The 23,846-nt window shown below is 36.2% G+C and overlaps 2 protein-coding genes and 1 non-coding gene across 3 annotated transcripts; 1 reads left to right on the plus strand and 2 right to left on the minus strand.

The window, feature by feature from the left end:
• Positions 1-144: 144 nt before the first annotated feature.
• LOC115973657 (E3 ubiquitin-protein ligase ZNF598-like) lies at positions 145-4,057 on the minus strand. Its single transcript, XM_031093915.1, has 4 exons — positions 3,939-4,057; positions 3,806-3,835; positions 806-986; positions 145-471 (listed from the first exon to the last, which is right to left on the minus strand). Exons 3-4 carry the CDS (start codon positions 971-973, stop codon positions 145-147), a joined length of 495 nt encoding a protein of 164 aa, XP_030949775.1. The 5' UTR covers positions 974-986; positions 3,806-3,835; positions 3,939-4,057.
• A 15,888-nt stretch (positions 4,058-19,945) lies between these two features.
• On the minus strand, positions 19,946-23,093 carry LOC115973656 (peroxidase 5-like). Its single transcript, XM_031093914.1, has 2 exons — positions 22,872-23,093; positions 19,946-20,713 (listed from the first exon to the last, which is right to left on the minus strand). The coding sequence occupies exons 1-2, from the start codon at positions 23,091-23,093 to the stop codon at positions 19,946-19,948; spliced, it is 990 nt and encodes a 329-aa protein (XP_030949774.1).
• Positions 22,210-22,283, plus strand: TRNAI-UAU. Its single transcript has one exon. It is a non-coding gene; the product is annotated as a tRNA-Ile (tRNA).
• Positions 23,094-23,846: the final 753 nt, after the last annotated feature.

Raw genomic sequence — 23,846 nt, forward strand, 5'->3', positions numbered from 1 at the left:
TCACAAACCAGTTATATGGTGAGTATTCAACTAAAAGAGAAAAAGATAAAACCAAATCCAGAAGCCACATTGTAAATACTTTATATGCAACTCAATATATTACCATGTCATGTTTGACAAATAATAATAATAATTCGTCAATGTTTATTTCATGCAAACATATCTCACCTTCCTACCTTCCAAACATAGACTGCACATGAACAGCCTATGTTGGTGGAACAAATGGCCTCTCAGCTGCTCAATGTTCTTGAACCCTGCTCTCCTCTTTGACCCTTCATTCCTTTGTTCATTTTTCTTATCACAAACAATGCATGATAGTCTGCACATGGCCTTTATCATCTTGTAGTGATCCATATCATCAAAATATGCTTGTGTTCCTTCATGATACCAATATTGTCCAACTTGACCCTCTATTGGATCAGCTGGAAAAACTGAAAAGTCATTAATCATCCTTGTATAATCTCCTAAAGCCTGGAAAAAAGGGAAGTAATGAACAAACATTACAACCAATAAGTATATAAAAAATAAATCATGTAATAACTCATCAAAAATTGCAGCTACAACTCAGTGAAGTGTGAAAATTGGTCTTTTTCTCTTTCTTAGCAGTGTCTGCAAGCAGAAGATAGACGAACGGAATTAATTGTGGAGAAGTTACCATATAACAACAGATCTCGGTTGGATCCAACAAGGATGAAACATATAAGTCTGGAAGAAAACTTTCTAATTCATCAGAGTTGCCAATTCTCCCAAAACCAAGCACAGCAATCATGTATGTAAGTTAAAGAACTTACTGAAAAATGCTAACCTTAGTGACAAAGATGATATTTGATTCAGACTTGCAAAGGCAGCAACGACGATCATCACAGATGAAACGGAGACGAATGACACAGGTGGAGCAGACCTCCCGATGGCCACATGATCCATATGCAACCCACAAAAGTGTCTCAGCACAGACAACGCAGCTATCATCCATGGTATATCTCTTCCTAAATGGAAAAAAATGATACGAGAAAAGTGATTTTATGCTCTGATCACCCATTTACATTCTGACCATAACCAAGTAACCAAATAGATATACAATATGCTTTTTTCCCTTAATTTGCAATAGTTCCCACTAAGGACTCATTCATGTTCAGATCATGACCAAGGCTAATGCCAATAAGGTTACAGATTAAAAGTTGTTTATGATGGGCCTTCATTTGTAGTCTGGCCACTCCATCATATACTCATGTGAATTATATTCTTATTACTGAGAACTAATAATGAACAAAAGTTTACCTATCAAAGACCAGTGAATACATGGCTCCTTGAAGATTTATTTCAATCAGTGAAATGACTAAAGAAAAAGAAGACTTAAAACTTCAAAACTCATAAGCTCCCATCACGAGTAAATACAATAATCTCATAGATCTCAGACCATAAGGAATTTAATAACTAATAACAGTGAATTTTACACCACTCTGCATCTGCGATATCAATACACGTTAATTATCACAATCAACACCAAGAACCTTGATAATGCAAATTAGACCTCAAAAACCAATTACTCCTTGCAGGGAGCTCTGCATTAAACACCAAAATCAGCCCAATAACTATGTATGACCTTTCAAACCTATTATAGCAACAAAGCATATTAACCCACAAAAACAACATACATTGAATAATGAACATCCAAAAAATGTGCTTCTTGACTGGATCTGTACATGAGCTTCTGCATGCATGAGCATATATGTACATAGATCGGGTCAAATCACTTTACACCTAGCATAATTCTTCCTTACTTTTACACCATCTAAAAACTTTTTATTGAAGTAATATTTTGAAAATCCCATAGTTGTATTACATGTTCTCTATGTTCTTAACACATTGATGTGGACAAGAAAGAGTTCAAGGAAAAACAAGATTAAATACCAAAAGATTCAAGATTTGTGGTCTAGTTTTGATGTGGGACTTTCTTGACACTTATCATTGGTTACTTTAGTTATTATCGAGTCTTGTTATTAAGTTTTTTTTTTTTGGTTAGGTTATAAAGTTTTTGGTTCGGTCTTAATAGTTTTACTAGAATATGGGCAATTTCGAAATTGTCAGATTCTCTGGAATGGGCTGTTCTAGAGGAAAAAGTATTTTGTATCAAATAATACCACGTCAACCGTATCAAAATCTAATAAACAAGAGACGTGTACAAAAATAACTATCTACTAACATATGTCTTTCAATAGTTAGTGGGTTAGTTATTTTTTGCTGATGTCTCACATTTATTGGATTTTGATACTGCTAACATGGTATCATTCCATACCAAATACCTTCTCGTTATAGAGGCCCATAAGTCTTACTTTACATTCTAAGTCCTTTTCCTATTTGGTTTACATGTTAATAAGTCTTTCTAGGAACAGGTTATTTAGAGTACTTGTCCTTCTAGGAAAGGGTTTAACAATAGCCTATATAAAAGGCTATTGTCGTCAATAAAATTGACAGTAAGATGGAAATTATTAATATTCCAGAAGCTTATTTAAGCTTTGAGGGTGTGATTGTCTTCTTCTAAGTGTGATTGCTTAGGAAAACCTATGTATGATTGCCTAGTGTTTTACTTTTATCTATATTATTTCTTGTTCTATTCCCTGTTTTGACACCTAACAGCATCAACACATTCAAGATTCATTATTTTCTTTACCTAAACCCTTAAACATCAATTCTTATTCAAGAACCCTTCAAGATCTCATCAACAGATTTAATTTAGTGCAAACCCCTTAAAGATCCTACCTCAAAATTGGTATCAAAGCCCAATCAAGCTTATGTCCTTCGTCACATGCACACTAATTTTCATATCAATCGGATGTTGTTTTACTTTTTGATCTATAGACTCACATGCTATATTTACAAGAACAACAACAAACAAATCCTTAGTTTCAAAATTCTAGGGTTAGCTATGGATCCTTGATAGATTAGTTAGGGTCGATCATATGTATTCTTTTCCTCCATTCTACCCTAGCTAAAGTCATACACTCTATTACTCCCTTAATTGACACGTCCTATTTTAGTACTTCTAATAATGTGAAAAAATTGAATTTTAAACATTTTTCAGATGTGGTAGTTATTAATCTCCAATCATCTTGATATTTTGCGTTATTATAGGGTATAAGGGGATAATGTAGTTTAACATACAAGCATACAAATGCACATGCATTTAACTAAGCAAAATGCTAAACCAACCAATTTCACCATTTCAAGAAAAACCCATTAAAATTAGCGATCCAGTAACTCTGTTTGCATGACTAAGCATCATAGAAAACAAACACCTATTACTTTTTTTTTTTATGATAAGTAACAAACACCTATTACTACTTAGCACAAATAGCCACAAAATGCATAAACTTCATCAACCCACTTTTGCTAATCCTCATATAGCTCCAAAGTTCAAGTCTTTGCATCACAACTTCTCTAATTTCATCCACAGCAAACTCATTGCCACTGTTTTCACTCCTAAATGCAATATCACACGCACTTTCCCATGCTCTATTTGCCAAGATTTTACATCAACTACTCACAAATGCAAATAAAGTCAAACAAAAGGCAAACTAAACCCTTCATACATTTCATGCAAAACCCACAAAAATTAACCAACCCACCACTCCTTTTACCCAACTAAATTGAATAAACAGTGCCACAACAACCATAACCCAGAAATTCTTTCATACACATATACACAAAAAAAAAAAAACCCAAAAAGATCAAAAATTTCATTTCATTTACACACACACACACACACACACATATCTATAGACAGAGATAGAGTCTTAGAGAGAACCTGAGGGACTTTTGATTAGTAAGAACAGATCTACAAGAGAGAGAAGAGGGCTTTGTTAGAGAGAAATACAATAGTGAATGAAATGCAAATCAAATCTTTTACTGAGAAAAATGGTTTTTTGGTTCTGACTAACAAAAAAAAGGGGAGAATTTTGTCTCCGGGCAGTGCGTTTCTCGGGGCCTGTTTTTCAGTTTGCTTTGTGTTTTTCCCCTGAAACCGAAAGAAACCAATTTGATGATGGGGACTGTCACAGACACAGTCACTGTGAACTTATCTTTGTCAAAGGGAAAGTGACAAAGTGACGTCGTTTCTTACTTTGAGAAATTGGAAAACTCCTTAGATTTTCCTATGCTTTTTTTTTTTTTTTGGATCGAAATATTTTTAATTTTAAGAGAATCGTTTTGGATTGCAATTTTTAGTGTCAATGACTTTTTTTTTTTTTTTTAGAGAGAGAATTATGAAAAAAAATTTGTTGTTAAATTGAAAATTATATTATCTAATAAAACAAAATTCTTTAATTTCCGCTCTTTTTTTTTTTTTTCTTTTTTGTGATAAGTAATTTCAACTCCTTTCTAATATAATCCTTTTGTTTAATCCATGTAGTTAACTTCACTAAAATGACATTATTTTGAAAATTGAAAATACTCAAACCAATGATGAGATTGAATGAATCTAGATGGAATGATTAAATTGAGAGCATATTTAAGTTAAACAACTAAAAATAATAAATAAAATAAATGGTTGAATTTAAAATATATCAAAGTTAGATAGGGTAATTTTTTTGCTTAAACTCTGTTTTTATAATGATATAAATTAATGGACGGATTTGTGCTTTAGAAATGCATATTGATGTGGATATGAAATTATGAAATATAAGAAAATTATTATGTATAAGCAATAAAATATGAGAATATGTATCATAAAAAATAATTAACTTTTGTACACACAATTAATTTCACAATTTTTTCTTATGGAAAGTTACGAGTGGTGCACAATTACTTTTACACAAATATACTATTGACGTCATTTTTATTTCCATCACTCATAACTTATAACTTCAATAAGTTGTAGACCAAGTTGTGTGACTAGATCCATTCAAAACTAATAAGACCCTAAATTCAATATGTAATAATTTTTTTTTCATAAAAATGTGTGTATAAGCAATAAAATTTGAGTTTGACCAACCCATTTGAACAGTTTTGAACCCTTACAATGCCTCCACCATTCTTTGCTCTATATTGCTCTTTGGCATTCAAAGTTTGCCAAATTCAACAAAGATCTCAAGATTGCCACCATTGATGAGAAGATTGAAGTTTTTGACTTATCCAACCACCAAAATTCCCACGCTTTGCCAGTTAACAATCCAATCCGTTGATGAAGAATCCAACTAAACCCAATCCGTTGACACCTCTAGTGGAGAGAAAGAGGAATCATAATATTTTTAAGGGATAATTACACTTTACTAACCTGTGGTTTACCTCTAATTCTATGTGCCCACCCGAGGTTTAAATTTTGACATTTTGCCCACCTGTGATTCTCACCGTTACCCAACCGTAACCCACCTCTCCAATTTCCATTACTCTAACACAAAAAAGGTAATAAAAGAACTCCACATAGATCAAAACTCATTCTCTCCCAAAACTCACTCACTCCCATCCAACGCAACGAAGATCCACAACAAACAAGGACAAGTACTATACTAGTACCTGCACTTCTTGGCTATTACGGCGAGGCCATGTGTACCAAAGCCATCGTAACAAACAAGGATGAGTTCTTTGAAGGAAGGGAAATACTCAGTGAGATGTTTCAGATCTTCGTCGGTGACCGACATGTGTTTCAGGTAGACTTTTTTCGAGCCAAGGATAGGCGGAGCCCAAGGTAGAGCCCAAGGCGACGACCCATGGTGCGAAGTGGGCCCCCCATTCCAGCGGCAGGAGGTTGAAGTCGGCGAACCTCGATCTGCCCTTGATGGCCACGGCCCAGACCCGGGAGAACCGGGACATGGCCCGTCTAGGCGAGACGGAGTAACAGTTCCCAATGAAGAGCTCGGATCGGGTCAAGGCCTCGACTTGACACCACGACTTGCAAACCAATGAGGCGGCGTTGCGGTCCCGCCGGGAGCTGAGGAACTGGAGCACGTTCTCGAGGACGTTCTAAATTCAAATTAACTTCTAATTTAAGCCAAAAAAATACCCACAAGAAATAAAGAAAAAATAAATTCAAATTATTAACCTTCATACACAATTTAGATGCATTTGAAGTGATTTTTCTCATCATAATTAGAGGGTTTGAAATTTAAATTTCAAAACAAAAACCTGGAGGTGCAAGTCAAGAGATTGGGCCTGATGCTGTGTATATTTGGATTCAAGGTTTAACATCACTTGGAATTTTCCAGTGGGTTTAGGTGGTGCTCAATACTTGGTTCGATTGCATTTCTGTGATATTGTTAGTCCTGCACTTAACTTGCTGTACTTCAATGTATATCTCAATGGGTACCTTGCTTATGAGGATCTTGATTTGTCAGTACTTACGTCCCATGTGGTTGCATCTCCGATCTATGTGGATTTTGTTGTGGATCTTCGTTGCGTTGGATGGGAGTGAGTGAGTTTTGGGAGAGAATGAGTTTTGATCCGTGTGGGGTTCTGTTTTTTACCTTTTTTGTGTTAGAGTAACGAAAATTGGAGAGGTGGGTTACAGCTGGGTGACGGTGAGAATCACAGGTGGGCAAAGTGTCAAAATTTAAACCACGAGTGGGCACATAGAATTAGAGGCAAACCACTACAGGTAGGTAAAGTGTAATTATTCCTATTTTTAAAAATGAGGAAACCTCAGTTGGTTCAACTAAAGTATGTTTTTTTCCTAGAATTTTGTTTTAGGTCTATTATATTGATTCCATTATAGATATTTTAACTTTCCAATTTTAATTCTCATTCTTTGAAATTTTTTAGGCCATCTTAGACATATATCCTATGTATGTTAAGTAGTTACTTTGTTTATTTATAAGTTATATACATAGGATTGGGTTCAAGTTACACCTGGTGTAACTTTAATCAATGTTACACCATTCAATATATTTTAATTGAATGTGACTTTTGACAAATCCACCATCAAATTACATTATCTTTGTATATTTTCTATATTTGCAAAATTTTAAGGTGATCAAAGGTTAATAGTTATGTCATCAATCAATTATTTAAATTCAAGTTTTTCTACTTTAAAATAATGCATAAAAGATGAGTTTATTAATCGAATTGTATATAGCATCCAATTTGCATGAATATTAAGAATATATAAAACAAGTAATTCAACAATGAGATTTTTAAATATGAATTTTATAATAAGTTATTGGATGGTATAACATTGTTTAGAGTTACACTAGATGTAACTTGAACCCAACCCATATATATAGACTTCATGGTATTGTGTCAAATAAGTATTTAAGGCATTACAATTTTACATATTATTATTCTAATATACATTTTGGGTAAATTACACTAACACCCTTGAGATATACAACAAAATTGAATATGCTCTACCTCATTTTCAAGAAGTGACACTTTATCCCAAAATGATCAAAATAATTTACACTTTGCCCCAAAATAATTCAAAAAAAGATGGCACCAGTGTCAATTGTTTTGATTATTTCAAGGTATGTGATGATGCTGAAAATCGTCAATGAGCCGAATGATCCATACGCGCCCTTGATGAAACCTGAGAAAACATAAACACCAAGAAAACCTCACAGAGAGTACCGGTGTGGTACCGACTAAAAACCTTCTAAAAGTTAAGTTAGAAAAGAGAATTTTTCTATTACTCTAGAGTGCCAGAGCTAGGGTATTATATGCGTAGCTTGATTTGTGAGGATTTTGGGGGGTTTTTATAGTAGTGTAGAGCTGACCTCCGTTTCTTGATGGAGAAGATATTTCCTTGTAAAAAAGATCCTCTTCAATGCTTATATATCATGGGATTCTTTCCTTATAGGGATTCCTCTAATTATGGTTGAGTATAGAATGCAAGACATTTCCATATTAGTTTCCTTAAAGACCACTTAGGCCACGTAGGTGCCATATGGCTTTGCCACCTATCTCCCTTGAGCCCGTCCAATTTAAAGAGTCCGTCCATCTCTCTGCCTTTCTATCCAAGACACGATTCTATCTACCAGTTCTTTGACTGTTAGGCTATTTAGACCGTCTCTTTTGGCAACATCGTCACTTATGACTAACTTTGTTAATTGGATTTGTCTACTTTGGGATTAATCCCTATCAGTTGTCCCCTTACTCCATGAGTTCGTCACTTGGTATCCTAGATGGACACGTGGAGTGACGGTTTCATGTAGGAGTCGTGTTTTGATTGACAGGGTAGTTGAGAGTCATAAATGCTGAGGGGACACGTGGCACAATTTCAGTGGTTGACTACTTGGATTGAAGCGTTGCTTTGTCTTTTGCGTCATTTTCTCTATATATATGTCGCCTTTCCCATCCAATTCTACTTTTTGCAACCATTTTCTAGTGTTAGAGCACCACCATCATCTGCAAGAATCTGTCACTCCACTCTGTCACCTCAGTGCGTCCGTTCACCACACCATTTCTGTCTCTTTTCTGCATTGTACACCTGTAAATGATCTCCGTCCTGTACACATATTTTTTATTTTCTTTTTTCATTTAAGTATTATATGTCCATCACGTATACAGACCTGTAAAGTCTTAGGAGTTTATCAGTCACTTGTAGGTGTAATAGATGTTTAGTGAAGCGTTGAGTGAACAATCGTGTGTCCGAGAAGGAGCGGGTTACGATGAGGTGTACCTGTCAGGTTAAGGCAACCTTGGCGCCTCTTATCTTGAAAGGGTTTTGTCTACCAAATCACCTTCCGAAGAGGAGGATGAGGATTCGGACGTGGACAGGTCAGAAAGTGATACAAATGGAGACTCAAGACGACAAGGAGAGCTTTGAATCTCCTATTAGAATCGTTATTAGCCCCGACGGCCTTAGGAATTTTGTCCTTCCCCCTTTGTGGATGGTCAATGATTTTAACTCGACCATTCAAAGAAAACACTTCAACACCTTACGGGAGAGGTATCAGATTCCCGTCGACATCGCCATCCATCTACCTTTTAAGTTTGAAAAGTGCTACTACCGTGGTGCTAATGATGTCGGGGTGTATAAGCAATGTTCAAGGTAGGATTTAAACTACCTTTGAGTGCTCTCCACTGTCGCTTAGTCCAATACCTAGGACTAGCCATCATCCAAATTGCTCTGAATGCTTGGAGAATCTTTCTTGGTGCGGAGGTGTTATATGAGGTTCTGAGTAAAGGGAGACGTCGCTTAACCGTGGAGGAGTTCTTCCACTATTACTATCCTACTGAGATTGTCAAGTCCAGGGGCATTTATAGCTTCCTGCTAAGGAAACCAGCGCTTAAGCTAGTGTACGAGACCCCTGACTCCAATTGGAACTAGAAGAACCGGTTTTTCTTCATCCAGGGAGACAACTGGGTGTGCCACCCTGACGAATGGGAGGACATGCCCCTTGTTGATAGAACTTAGGGTATAATGCCCCCATTTGGTAGGCGTTCGTTTACTTAATTTGCTCGTTTATTTATTTTGTCCGTTTTACTTGTTTGTCTAACCATCTCTTGTTGCAGCTCAAGACCGTCCAGAGGTTGACCTTGAATAGCGGAGCTTCTTAAAGAAGATCTTCAGTATTTCACTAGAAGAGAGGACGTGGAAGAAGCTCGTCACTTTGGACACCCTACACTAGTACTATGAGGGTCCCAAGCCTATAGACACTACCCGTCATTACGATGCACTCGCACGCCAACGTGAGTTTGTCACTTATTCCTTACTTTTTTAGTTCCTTAGTAATTTCTGTCTAACTCTTTCTTCCCGTCCCTTTTGGTGCAGAAATGGAAGATGGTAAGAGGAGGGCTTTCATTTGCCAACAAGTCGCCACGCATGCAAAGAAACGGCAAGAGGAGGGCGTGCCCCTTACTGGAGGGACGGGCCCAGTTAAACCGTTCATCAAGAGGAAGACAAATGGACAAGGTTGACCGTCTTGCAAAGAAGCCAAAAGTGGTAATTACGACAACCGTCGGGGAGACGCCTCCAGCTACCAAGCTACCTCCTCTACCCCGTCATGGGACTGAGAAAGGTTTAATGACGGCTAAAGGTCCCGTCGTTGAGCAGCGCCCTCCCCTCCTTCACAAGGACTCGCGATATGCCATCGATCGGGCAACTCTCGTCCATCATCAAGGATGATGATTATGAAGATTTGGGCAACCATGCAACTGAAACCATGGGGGAGACTGGCCTTTTCAACTTGGCATAGGTGTATAACCATCCTCTTTCCCTTCCGTTTCTCAATTACCTTTATTTCTAACCTTATTTTGACTCTTGCAGGGGGTGTTGATGATGAAGGGCTTAATGGATTGTTGCATGGCCCGAGAAAAGTTGGTTGTCCATCTAAAGGAGAGGGCTAAGGCTGCGGAGACGAGGCTGAACAAGCTTAAGGCTTAGAGGAAGGTGCAGATCAAGAAGCTAGACATGACGAAAAGGGCATTGGAGGAGTCGGAGAGTCATGTTGAGGCGCTAAAGAAGGTGCTCAAGGACAAGGAGGGGGAGATCTCCTCGTTAAGGAAGCAAGTCCATTGGGCTAAGGAGGACGGGAAAACGGAGTTTCGCAACTCTGACGGTTTCCTTGATGAGCTTGGCAACTGCTATGCTAATGGCTTTCATGAGTGCCTCCATTAGGTCAAGGCTCTCTTCCCCGACCTGGATGTGTCTCAGGTCTCCTTGGACGTCGTGGCCCAGATCCTAGCCAGATCCGTTGAGCCTGAAGGTACCGATGAGCTATTTGAGGCTGACCCCACTCCCGACGCTCAAGGTGACGAAGAAGCTGCTCCACAAGATGAACAGGTTAAATCTGTCGAGGATGAGAACCGTCTTGTTGAGGAGGCCAAGCCAGTTGATCATGAGAAGGTTATGGACGAGGAGGCCCCCGTTGACCAACCTTAGCTTTTGAAACTTATTATTATGTCTTATTTTTCTTTTCCCCCTTTTTTTTTGTTACTTCTATTATATAAATCATTGGGAGAACAGTATTTATGTATTTTTGGGCTTTGAATGTAAACATTTTGCCCTCCATGGGCTTTTATCTATTATCTTTTTTCATATCCGTCGCTTGCATTTTTACTTGTTGTTTGAACATGCCTTTGCCATTATATTTCATTGGATTTTTCCGTCCATGTTAAGATCAGGTGGGATCAAATACACTTGTCCGTTCCCCTTTGGGGTCCGACATGCATAGTACAATTTTTACTCATCCATTCTATGGACTTAGGAATGTTGGGCTCATTTTTTATTTTCATTTTTGGTGGAGATAGATACAATATACTGGTAACTCCGCAATTCAAACTCTTTCTTTCATAGACCTCTAATCACTTTGTGTTGAGGCTTATGTTAATATGTTAGGACTTTGTGGTTGGAGTCTTGGAGACAATTCAGTCACAAAGTCATAATTTAAAAAAAAAATAATAATAATAAAATCACAAAGCTAACTTATTTGTTAACAATAAATAATAAGTCATTTTTTCTTCAACAAATAACAAAGACACGTCACCATAATGCTATGGCCTCAATACCCACCTCTCTCTTTCATTTTTCTGTTCTTTTTGAGATTTTTTGGATAATTAATTTTTTTATAGGTTGGATAATTAGTTTTAACCCCTTTACCAGTCATAAACCTTTTTTGTTTTTTTGGGTACCCCCTCGAAATATGACTACAAGGTTGGATAATTACGCTCTTGGTATTTCGAGGGGTGTACCCAAAAAAATGGCAGTCATAAACCTTCTTCTTTTATCTTTCCAAAATAGTCCGCTGTACTTCTATGTATGATTTGAACCAATCACGTAAGTTCTATAATAATTGTTGTATATTCATTAAAAAAAAATTTTGTTGCATAAAATATTGTGAATTAAAATGTATAAAAAATGACAATTTAAATGTAAAAATATAGTAGTTAATATGAAAGATAGGGAGTTAATCAAATATTTAATTCCACATTAAAAAGGTGAGAGACTCTTTTATTTATTTATTTTTTTAAATGTGGTGATTAATAGGCTAAAATGTATTAGAGTAAATATTGGACCAAATACGTACGCAGGAACCAATCATGTAAGTTCTATAATAATTGTTGTATAAAATATTGAGTAATTAAAATGTATATAAAATGACAACTTAAATGTATAAATATAATAGTTAATATGAAAGATATGGAGTTAATCAAATATTTAATCCCATATTAAAAAGGTGAGAGACTCTTTTATTTTTTTTAAATGTGGCGATTAATAGGCTAAAATGTATTGGAGTAGATATTAGATCAAATACATGCACAGAAAAATGTGAAGAGAGAAGATTTTCACCCATTTCATGAACTAGCATTTGGGCTTATTTATTTCTTCAGAAACTCATTATCATTATTTATATAGTAATTAAAAACATTCTTTATTATTAATGCATTTTTTAAATGAAAATACATTTTAAAAATAGAAATATTTAGGATTCAAATAATAAAAATAAAAGATACTCATATATATATATATATATATATATTTATTTATTTGAGGGACCATATATATTTGTTTTAGATGGAAAGATAGAGTGCTTAGAACATGTTTACTAAGATAAGAGTCTTCTTCAATAATAACCAAGAAAAAAAAATGCGTTCTTTTTATTTAAAAAAAAAAACATTGTGTATATAATCTCCTTATCAAACGTCTTCATCATTTGTATAGCAATTACAAGGATTCTTTATTATTAATGCCTTTTTTAAAAACATTGTGTATATAACCTTCTTATCAAATGTCTAGAAACAATTTGAATAATGATTATTACACCCTACTGTACGCCCTCGGTATAAAAGTGTGGATATCTACCCTTACAAAATGTGGACATTGAATAGTTTTCATGAAAAGAACGTACCATATTGGAGAATGTAAACTTCTGGATCTATAATTTGAAGAGTGCCGAGTCCAAAGCCATTGGTTCAGCTTCAGAAGGACACATTATCCCAAGACCTTTTTTTTTTTTTTTTTTGAGGAACCCCCCAACTCGGGGAGAGAAAATTTCATAAACTAAGGCAAATCTCTTACAACAAAACAGGAAATATTTGGAGGAACTTCCTCCATCCAAACCCTTAAAGGAAAAGAAAATTTTGCATCCCTAGCTAAAGCATGGGCAACATTGTTGCCTTGCCGCCTGACATGGATGACATTAGAGGACTGAAAGTGCCTCCTTATAGACATGAAGTCTTTTACCAAATGGCCAACCAGTGCATTTGAAACCATACCCGAATGTAAGCACTTTATCACTAGTTCAGCGTCGCCTTCAAAACACACCTGGCTGAAACCGAGGTCCCTGGCAAACATGGCAGCTTTCCTAGCCGCCAACATCTCAAGAACTTCCACTGTAACTGGCATCCGCACCTTCTCCGATAGCGCCGCCAGCACCTGCCCTTCATTGTTGCGAATGACCACTCCAATACCAGCTTCCTGATCCTCATTGAACACCGCCTCGTCGAAGTTAACTTTGACTGAACATCCAGACGGAGGCTGCCACACTACCGGGCTGGTTCTGTTTCCTCTCGCCATGCTCTGTTTTCCTTGCTGAAATTCATCCAACAGAGCTGAAGCAGAGTAGGCGACTCTAGAGCATGGCTGAGGATTATCGTTCGCTCTCAACTTGTTTCTCCGCATCCAAATCAGCCACGCCGTCATTGCAAACAACTCCAGACTTAAACCTTCTGCCTTGGTAACACTCACAAGGTCGCTCATGACTTTAAGATTCTGGCCCTTTCTCCTCACCTCCCCAAAAGCTGGTGCCCACACCTCACGAACCATCTCACAGTCCCATAGAGCGTGAAACTCATCTTCAGTCATGCATCCACATTGGTCACACGTCGAGTTATCCACCACCCTTCTTTTTTGGAGATTAACCTTCGTTGGGAGAGCTCTTGAGCAAGCTCGCCATAGGAATACCTTCACCTTATTTGGCACTTTCAACCGCCAAATATCCTTCCAGAAACGTTTAAACATCTCTGAATCTGAGTTGGAAGGCAGGGAGTTCATCTCAGTCTCACACAACAACTGATAACCGGATTTTACGGAGTAGGATCCTGACCTGCACCTCGGCCAAGAGAGGCAGTCCTCTTGATCCGTGACACACAAGGGAATACTCTTGATTCTTTGGGCTTCAAAAGGCAGGAAGATGTCATCTACTAGTTGCTCATTCCAGCCCCCTCCACCCGACTCCAACAGATTTGCAACTGTCCAATTTGAAACCCCTTCAATTCTTGGAGAAACTACACAAGCCGAGGCCCCCCCCGGCAGCCACCTGTCATTGTATATATTTATCTTAGAGCCATTCCCTACTCTCCAAAGTAAACCCGACTGAACCAACTTTGAGGCCTTTACTATGCTCTTCCATGCAAACGATCCCGATGCTACCTTAGCATCAAAGACTGACCCACTTGGGAAATACTTCTCACTGAAGACCCGGTAAAAGAGAGATGATTTGTCCACTAGTAGTCTCCACACTTGCTTAGCAAGCATAGCCTCATTAAATTTCTCCAAGTCTTTAAAACCCATACCTCCCAACGCCTTAGGCTTACACATAGTTTCCCAATTCTTCCAATGAATCTTACGTTGATCACCCCGTTGGCCCCACCAAAATTTCCTTATCATCAGTTCTATGTCATGTAGTAGCCCGGATGGGAGCTTGAAGCAACCCATCGCAAAGGTAGGTATAGCTTGGACTATTGCCTTTAGGAGCACCTCCCTTCCCGCTTGTGAGAGAAGCTTTTCCTTCCAACCTTGAAGCTTATTCCAAACTCTCTCCTTAATGAAATTTAGGCTCGCCTTTTTATTCCTTCCCACCACCGCCGGAAGACCAAGGTACTTCTCATACTCCCGCACTTCACTTACCCCCAACTCATTAATTATCTCAATCTTCCTCTCAACCGGAGTAGCCTTGCTAAAGAACACATAAGTTTTTTCTCTGTTTAGCTTTTGGCCAGAAGCTTTCTCATACAACATCAAAATACTTTGGATAACATCCAAATCCCTCTTAGTAGCTCGACAAAAGAGGAGGGTGTCATCCGCAAAGAACAAATGGGAAATTTTTGGGCCATTTTTGCAAAGAGAGAAACCCTTAATAGCTTCGGACCTGGCTGCCTGTTGCAGTTGACAATTTAGGGCTTCAGAACAAATTAATAATAGATATGGAGAGAGGGGATCCCCTTGCCTAATACCTCTCGATGGCCGGATGTCACCCTTAGGAACTCCATTCACAAGGATTGAATAAGAAGCTGAATTTATACAACTCAATATCAAGGCCACCCATCGCGCATCAAAACCCATCTTCAACATAGTGACCTCCAAGAAACTCCACTCCACCCTATCGTAAGCCTTACTCATATCAAGCTTCAATGCCATAAAACCCCCTTTTTTTGATTTTTGGTTCTTCATATGGTGCAAAGTCTCGAAAGCTACAAGAATGTTATCAGAAATTGCTTTGTCCGATTGGAAAGCATTTTGAGATTCTGAAATAATCAAGGGTAGTACCCCTTTAAGCCTGTTTGCGATCACCTTTGATACAAGCTTATAAATTATATTACATAAAGAAATAGGGCGATATTCAGAGACTTTTGTGGGACTTTTTACCTTAGAAATGAGAGTGATGAATGTCTGGTTTATGGATGGAGGGATGACACCTGAAGCAAGACAACTCAACACTGCTTCAGTCACATCTGCGCCCACTGACGGCCAATAGTGCTGGAAGAAAAGAGGAGGAAGACCATCTGGACCCGGGGCCTTCAAAGGTTCCAAGACCTATCTATGTATTCTATCACTCAAAATAAGAAGCTAAGTTGAGAACCATTTATCGGCCTCTCATCTTTGTATTAGAATTTAATCATTACGCAGTCACTTGGTAAAGGAGGTCAGACCTCTTTGAGTACCTTATAAATGATACCCCGATCACATTTTAGCCAAGATATGACTTATGAGAACTTTTAGCCCTCATTTTAGCCAACGATTTAATGATACGTATGTGCCCGAATACTAGGCTAGTCGTAATTGGTGAATGGAGGCCTAGGGCTAGGACTCAGTCTTGAGCCTACACAAGTTACAACCAGTCAACAAACCCTTTAATGAGCCAACTACAAACTACTGACAAAACTACTTTGCATCATTAGGAATCATTTATAAACCCTGGGAATGGTTGGTGACCATAATATCAGGACAAGGGCCATCTTCCCAATTGTACTGGAATGTACGTATCAAATATTAGAGTAATAATTTCATCCTAAGTAATCTTTAAGATGTTATATTGTTATAATTAGAATAAAATTTCTTTCACTTTAATTTATCATTAGTGCTATTTTTATTATTTGCTAATCACAATATGTCATATCAATATTTTATATTTTAGAAAAAATTTATACAAAGTATTTAGCTTGTATACTTATTATTGTTTAATTTAATAGCATCTACTGGTTTTCAACATTAGTTCAAACCTTTATGAATAGGTAGTAGACCAAAAACAAGTCCGAGTAATACTAGGGACACAACTTCTACCACCATTTTTACTACAATTTACTCAAGTGACAAGTTGTGAGTGGTGGAGTAAAATTATAGGTCTACTACTTTACCACTCACAACTTACCACGTGAGCAAGTTGGCAAAAATTGTGGTGAAAGTTGTGTCTTGAACATTACTCAATCCTTCATGTTGTTTAATAGTACTTGAACTGAAGCAACAATCCTTGAACTTACATTATTCTTGAGAAACAACTTACATTATTCTTGGTGATTCATTAATTTCAACTTAATTTTATTTTTCTGATCATAACATGTTCTAGAAATTACCACTGTTGAACCATTAACATCTAACCTATTTGTTAGTGATAATATCATAATATGTACGTATAATAATAAAACAATAAAAAAAACGTATTGGTGTTTCCTTTCTCCCTTTTTTCTAAGGATTTAGCATGGGTGGATATATGTAGTATCTTTGTTCGCTAAGGGGGTTCAAAATTACTTAGGTATAGTTTCTTCGATGTTGTATGTTATATTCCTCAACTGAATTCAACCATATTGTTGTATTAATCAATACAACAAAAATGTGTTATTTTACCCTAAGACAATTTATTTAGGGTGAGTGTGCACTTCTTATTCTGCGTCCTATATAATGTGCTCATTTTATTATTCTGGTTACTTTCATCTTATAAAAGTTCGCTCATGCAATGATTAATGGCCAGGGCAAGGCTAACTATAGCTTTAGTGACATTATTTTAAAACGGTTCATATAAAAACTATAGGCAAATGAGTTGCAATTATACTTTTCTTGTCATTTGGAAAAAGAAATGGTAAATGGACTAATTAGAAAAAAAAAATGGCAAATGGATTTTCAAAGGTCGTTTAAACCCATAACCATGGCAGTGACACCTTTTGCCAAGTTTACAACAAATGGAAGCCTACTGATCCTTGTTGTAAGGTGGCATGCTTGAAAGTTTCCTCAAAATATATTTATGTACAAACCAAGGCATGTCAAACTCAAGCACGTCGTGATACCATATTAATTTCATAGGAAACTATCAGTCAGTTTTCCTCACCAAAGGCCATGGTTTTGTACACCTAGCTTTGTGGGCTACCTCATAAATTATAAACAAAAATGGATCATGATATACGTTCATTGAAGTTCACCTATTTTTTATCTGTTTTGAGGTTGGGGAGAGAGAGAGAGAGGAGTTGCAAAATACAATCTAAGTACAAGGACAAAACCAAAAACCATATATAAGATAGATAATCATGTAGATGGATTTTGTTCACATAAAAGTAATGGAAAGCCAAGTCAAGACCTCACATTCTCAAAAAAGCAGCAAACATTCCCAAAGGTGAAAACTTTCATTTCTACCAAATATAAAGTCCTAACACTACAAGATTTGACCCTAACAACACCATCAAGGCCCAAAAGACTAGAAACTCGATCATAAGAAAAAGAAAAATAAACAAAGCACAAAGCAACTAGCTAGTAGATCCCAAACTACTAATACCTAAAACAAGTCCTAACTCTGAAAGACCTCAAACAAGACCAGTAAGCCAGAGACCCTATTGTGCATCCATGTCCTTCATTCTTTCATGGTGGTGAGCCAACACCAATGGGAACACCACTACCAGGGATTGTGGGGAGGATTGGAACACAGCCACCTGGGAAGAAAGTACAAAAGCTTGATGGACCAGAGCCAGAGCCAGAGCCAATGCCACCAGCAAAACCTGGACTTGGAATGAACCCACCAACCCCACCAATGCCTCCAAGAAAGTTCTGAGGGTGTTCAACCTTGTCATTGCTCTTGAGTTGCCTTCCTCTTTCAACATCAGATGAAAGGACCAGTAGCAGGATGGTGAGCATCAAAAACACCTTAGTAACTCTCTCCATCTTAACACAAACACAACTCTCTGAAGTCTGAATACCCTAGCAATGCTGTCTCTCTCTCTCACACACTTTCAAACACACACAGTACAATGAAGAGAAGCTTAGTCATATACACCCATCTTATAGTACCAAGCTTTTCCATTTAAAGAAGGGTCTCTATAGCTCTCAATTTGCTTATGTGGTCCGGGATGGAAAAATAGTGAGAGTAGTCACTAAATGCAAATTAAATTATATAGTCCTTTTGGAGGGGATATAACACACACCAAACAACCAACTTACTTGAAGTTACTAGCTAACCATGAGTTAGTAATTTGTTCACATAAATGAGTGGCGGATTAAAAATTGTACATTTTGTTCACATAATAACTGCATTTTTGTCTAACTTATTTTTTGAACCCAGTAAGTCAATAAAAATAAATTCAAACGTAAATAGCTATTTCACAAAAAATGGAAGCATTTAGGTTGCTTTTAGCACATTCCATTTTTTGGTAGTAAGTGATAAATTTCATTTCCATAATCCATTCCAACGTTTAACCCAAGAAAACATCCTCTTATTTTTGTTGGTCTGTTTTGTGGCAAGGATTTATGATACCTATCTGATAGGATAGGAATGTCCAGAGAAGCATCCATGATCCATGTTGAACAAAAAGTGACTATCTATGTCATAGCCAAACAAAATAAAATAATTTTTTAAAGAAAAAACCATCCATATAGTACAAAGGATTTAACATAACTTATGGTATTGGTCTTGAATTTATGACGATCCTACCTAACAATAAATGAATAGCGTAAAGGAACTCTGAAGATTTTTCTTCTTGACATAATGGTTAATTTACCCTCCAGTAAATACTTTTCCAAAGTCTTGAACTGTCGTTCACTTGTTCATATATCTACCCCCACTGATACATTTCTATTATAGCGGGGTAATATTTAACTGTTGCGCAGCTTTGTCGCAAAAATTAAATTAGCCATCATTACTATATTGAAAGCGAAACTCTATAGAAAGGGATTAGTTTAATGTGAATTCAATAGTTTATATAATTCATTTTTCAGTGGTTGGTCGGAAACTTGGAATCAATAAAATAGGAAGTATGGGCGATTAATTTCTGCCTCTTTTGGTCTTTTTGGTGAATGAAATGATATGCTCCACATATGTGCCGAAGAGGGTTAGTTTTCGAAAAAATTTGTAACTCATTGTCATTATTTTCTTCCAATAGTAAGAATTAAGGTTCAAATATCTTCACTTGTTGTAAAACACACACACATAAATATATATATATATATATATATATAGAGAGAGAGAGAGAGAGAGAGAGAGAGAGAGAGAATCAACTGCAATTTTTATTGAATTTGATTGAATGAAAACTAGAATAATCAAGTTAGGGTCAGCTAATTAGTAAATAGCTTTTTCAAATCATTTTGTTTGTTTGTGTTATATTCACTTTACACATTTTTTGTATCAATTAAAAAAACAATAAGATAGAGTTATGCACGTTCTTGTAACGTCACAAATACAAATTTATATTATTATTTTCTCACCAGAATTTATTCAAAGGCTTACAGAAGAACTTATTTATACTTGAATCATCCTTGAAGAATGAAACCGTGTAAGTAATAATACAGAATAATTTTAATTGCCACACAGCCTATAATTTAGTTCACAAACTTACGGTCTTTCCTAATTTCACCCTGGCTCCCTGTGATCACTTCAATGTAACTCATTTTCACCATAGCTGCTGCAAACTTATAAGCCCATATTTCACCTTGCTTTGCATTATTCCTGACAATTTCAACCGTTGAAGAGCTGCTCAAAAGAGTTTGATCAGAAGTTAATAATCCATTGTGATTCTTCAAATCTGTATAGTACTTATTATCAAGCCTATGTGGTGTAAGTACATCAAGGGGCACAGTTATTGGGTAGTCATTGCCAGCATTTTTTGGACACTTGGTCTTTAAGGCTCTAGCAAATTTGGGATCCATTGAAGGGTCTTGTGGATGTGTTGCATTGAAAGTGTATAGCCGCTTTGAGAAAGAAGAACAATGTGACACACCTATAGAATGTGCCCCAGAAAGTGTCACCATTTCATCAAGACTAAGGCCTTTTTTAGCAAACCATTTTTTGAGTTTCTTGGCATTGAAGTCAAATGTTGGAAGGTTTTTCTTAGGCTCATCTATGTGGGAAACCCTGCCATCACGGCGTCCTGATGGTACCATGTAACTTATGCCTCCAGCTTTGTAAGCACTGTCACGAGCAGCAAATGCAATAATATCTGCACAAGAAACTGTTTGTGGGCATTGAGCTTCAAGTTGAGTCTTTGCCTCATATATCACTTCAAAGCCTCGTAAGGGTTTGTTTGCTAAATTTTCCTTCTCTGCTTGGTTTCCAGGTGTTGACTCCAATAGGATAGAGGCATCACAACCCTAGCATAGATAAAATGGGAAAAATGTGATTTAACTCTAACATCTTAGTAGCATTCAAAGTATTCTTTTAACCCCCCCCCCCCCCCCCAAAAAAAACTTAAAATATTGGAATATGACACAATAATTATCTTACGTATCGGATATAATCTATCATGTTTTTTAAAGTATGTAGATCCCACGACTATGTTGTCGAAGTATTCTTCTTGCCAAAATAATAATAATAATAAACTTCAAATTTTGGCACATAACTACATCTATATACAATAATTATATATGCAGTGGACAAATGCAGTACGCCTTTGATTATAGATGGTAATTCATGTTTACATGTTATTTCGACTTATGAGTATTTGGTTGTATAGGCGTTTATTAATTGTGTTAGGATTTCTCGACAATAACATGATCTATTTATTAAATAGGTTAACATGATACAACCTGACATGACTAGTCTGACAAATAAATCATGCAATCAAAGTAAACACATTTACTTTACACAAATAACCTATTTGCAATCCTCACATTTTATAAAATGAAAAAAAGTACACAATTATATTGCAAACAAAATTCTTCTAAAAGATTAAAGATTTGAAACAAAGTCACAAACAATTAAAATATAATTATAACTATAAATTTTGAAGAGTAAATTTATCAAATTAACCTTAAATTAAATGGATCAAATGAGTTCAAACAGATTTCACATGTTAAACTTGAATTAAATAGGTCAATTCATGTTAACCCGAATTTGACCCGGTCTCGTCAAAATTAAATTGTAAACTTCTAATATTGACACCCCTACTCTGATAGCAAAGAGATATTTGTTTCATCTGTATATATTAAGAGAATTCAGAAAGTTAGTTATTGCTTTTTTTCCTGTCAAAAATACTCCTAAATTAATTAACTAACAACTTAAAAATGAGGTTAAAATAGTAAATTAGAAAAAGAAAGTTAGTTATTGTTTTTTTTACTGTCAAAAATATCCCTACCTAAAATTTAAAAATGGGGTTAAAATAGTAAATTGACAAAAATAATAAATTCCTACTTTACGTTGATTTAAATTCCTACTTCTACTCACAAACTCCCTACAGAATAGGATTGCTCTTTTGTTAGTTTTAAAACTCCTACAATCTACAAAACTCACCCAACGTATTCATTTTTTTTTTTTTTTACTTCATCATGATGTATTTGTTTCTTTTGTCCTCCTTTTTTTTCAATTTTTTTTTTAAAAAAATTTCATTATGTCCTTAGTTTTTTTTTTGTTGAAATAAGTAGAAATTTCAAATTATAATAAACATAAATTATTAATCTTTATTCAAAAAACAGAAGGGCCTTTGAGCGCGTGCTCAGAGGCTAGTGTATATTACGAGCATCTGCTCTTAAAGCAAGTTCAACAAAAGTCGTGGGTTAGACACCTGTTGCTATATCCTGTCCGTTAAGATGAACCTTTCTTCGGTGACACGAACGAAAAAACTAATATCTTAGAAGTTTGTTCCCGTAATGGCCCCGTAGCTCAGTTGGTTAGAGCGTTGGTCTTATGAGCCGAAGGTCGCGGGTTCGAGCCCCGCCGGGACCATTTCTCTCTCCGAATTTTTTATTCTAGCATTTTTTTTTAAGGTAGCCTATTATAGCATAATAGCAATGCGCAATTATGTTTGACTTGACTCTCTCTCTCTCTTTGTTCTTCAAACATAACAAATATGACTTCGAAATTAACATGTACAAGAAGCTTAACAAAACAAAAAAGAAAAAGAAAAAAAAAGAGCAGATTCTATCGAACATAAGATGTTGATGGATCTTGAAAATGACTTTGAAACGTGCATATATAAGAGGCTTAACAAATAACAAAAACAGATTATATTGAACAATTGAACATGTTAATAGGTCTAAAAAAGTGTCTTTGAAACATGCTTGAGAAGCTTAACAGACAACAAAAGCAGAAGCTATTGAACACAACATGTTAATGGGTCTTGAAAATGACTTTGAAACATGCATAAGAATCTCAACAAATAACCAAAAAAAAAAAAAAAAAAAAACTATATTTCGAGCATAATATGCTCATGAGTCTTAAAAAGTGACTTTAAGAAATAGCAAATTAACAGATTCTATATATTGAACGTAACAATTAAGTTGATTGGTGTATTGCAAAATTGAGCTAGCATACCCTGACAAAACAGTCATGATAATGCATTCTGATGATGCCAGCAGCTAGGCCAGGGTTCCTTGACACAGCTTTGTTCACAGTATTTCTCACAATGATCTCTGCAGAAGGACAAGTTGATTGATAGTAACCCACTTTGAGTAATGAGGGCATGGCCAGTGACACTGACACCATCATAGACATAGTAACAAAGAGAACCAAGCAAATTTTGATGGTTGTTGCCATAGTTACTCTACAACTGATCAAATACTGTAAAGAGTGAATGATGAATAGGCGAAAAGAGCAAAGAAAGAACAATATATATTATAAGCAAGTTGGAGATGAAGGGAAAGGTCGATGTTAACCAAGTATATATAGGCAAGAAAATAGTGAAGATAAGATTGGCATGCAGTTTTACTTTTACACAAAAACGCGTATAGCTACATGGAAGAAAAACTTGAAGCTGTATAAGTTTGAGGGTTTCCGTGGCACGTAATTAACTAAGAGGAAACAGTCTTCAATGGCTCATTAATTCCAAGTAGCTTAAGATCTTTTAGCCTATTAGATTTTTAGTGGTTGGTGATGTATCTATCTTCTTTGACTTTCAGGGAACTCAACTTGACAATGGAGAGAATAAGAAGGCAAAATAATCTTCATACCCGTAATGCATACATATATGCAGACAGGGTTGGTCATTCATATTATGCAGACTATTCGATGAGCTTAATTAATTTTCAGCATCATTAGGGTTATAGTTTCTCTTCACGTGTTAACCACTTGATTCGGACAAGAAAATGGATGGAAAAGAAGCGAAAGGAATATTAGTGCATCCCACTAATACAATTCTACTGTTTGAGAACTCTTTAGAAGAGAAGAATGGAACAAGTCTAATAGGGAAAATGCTGATCATTTTCCTAAATACTGAAGAGGAAATGAATTTTTTGTCCCTATTTAAATGGAAAGAAATATAATATAAAGAGACTTAATATTAAATATATG

The sequence above is a fragment of the Quercus lobata genome, unplaced genomic scaffold (assembly GCF_001633185.2).
Source record: "Quercus lobata isolate SW786 unplaced genomic scaffold, ValleyOak3.0 Primary Assembly Scq3eQI_2005, whole genome shotgun sequence".
NCBI lineage: Eukaryota > Viridiplantae > Streptophyta > Magnoliopsida > Fagales > Fagaceae > Quercus > Quercus lobata.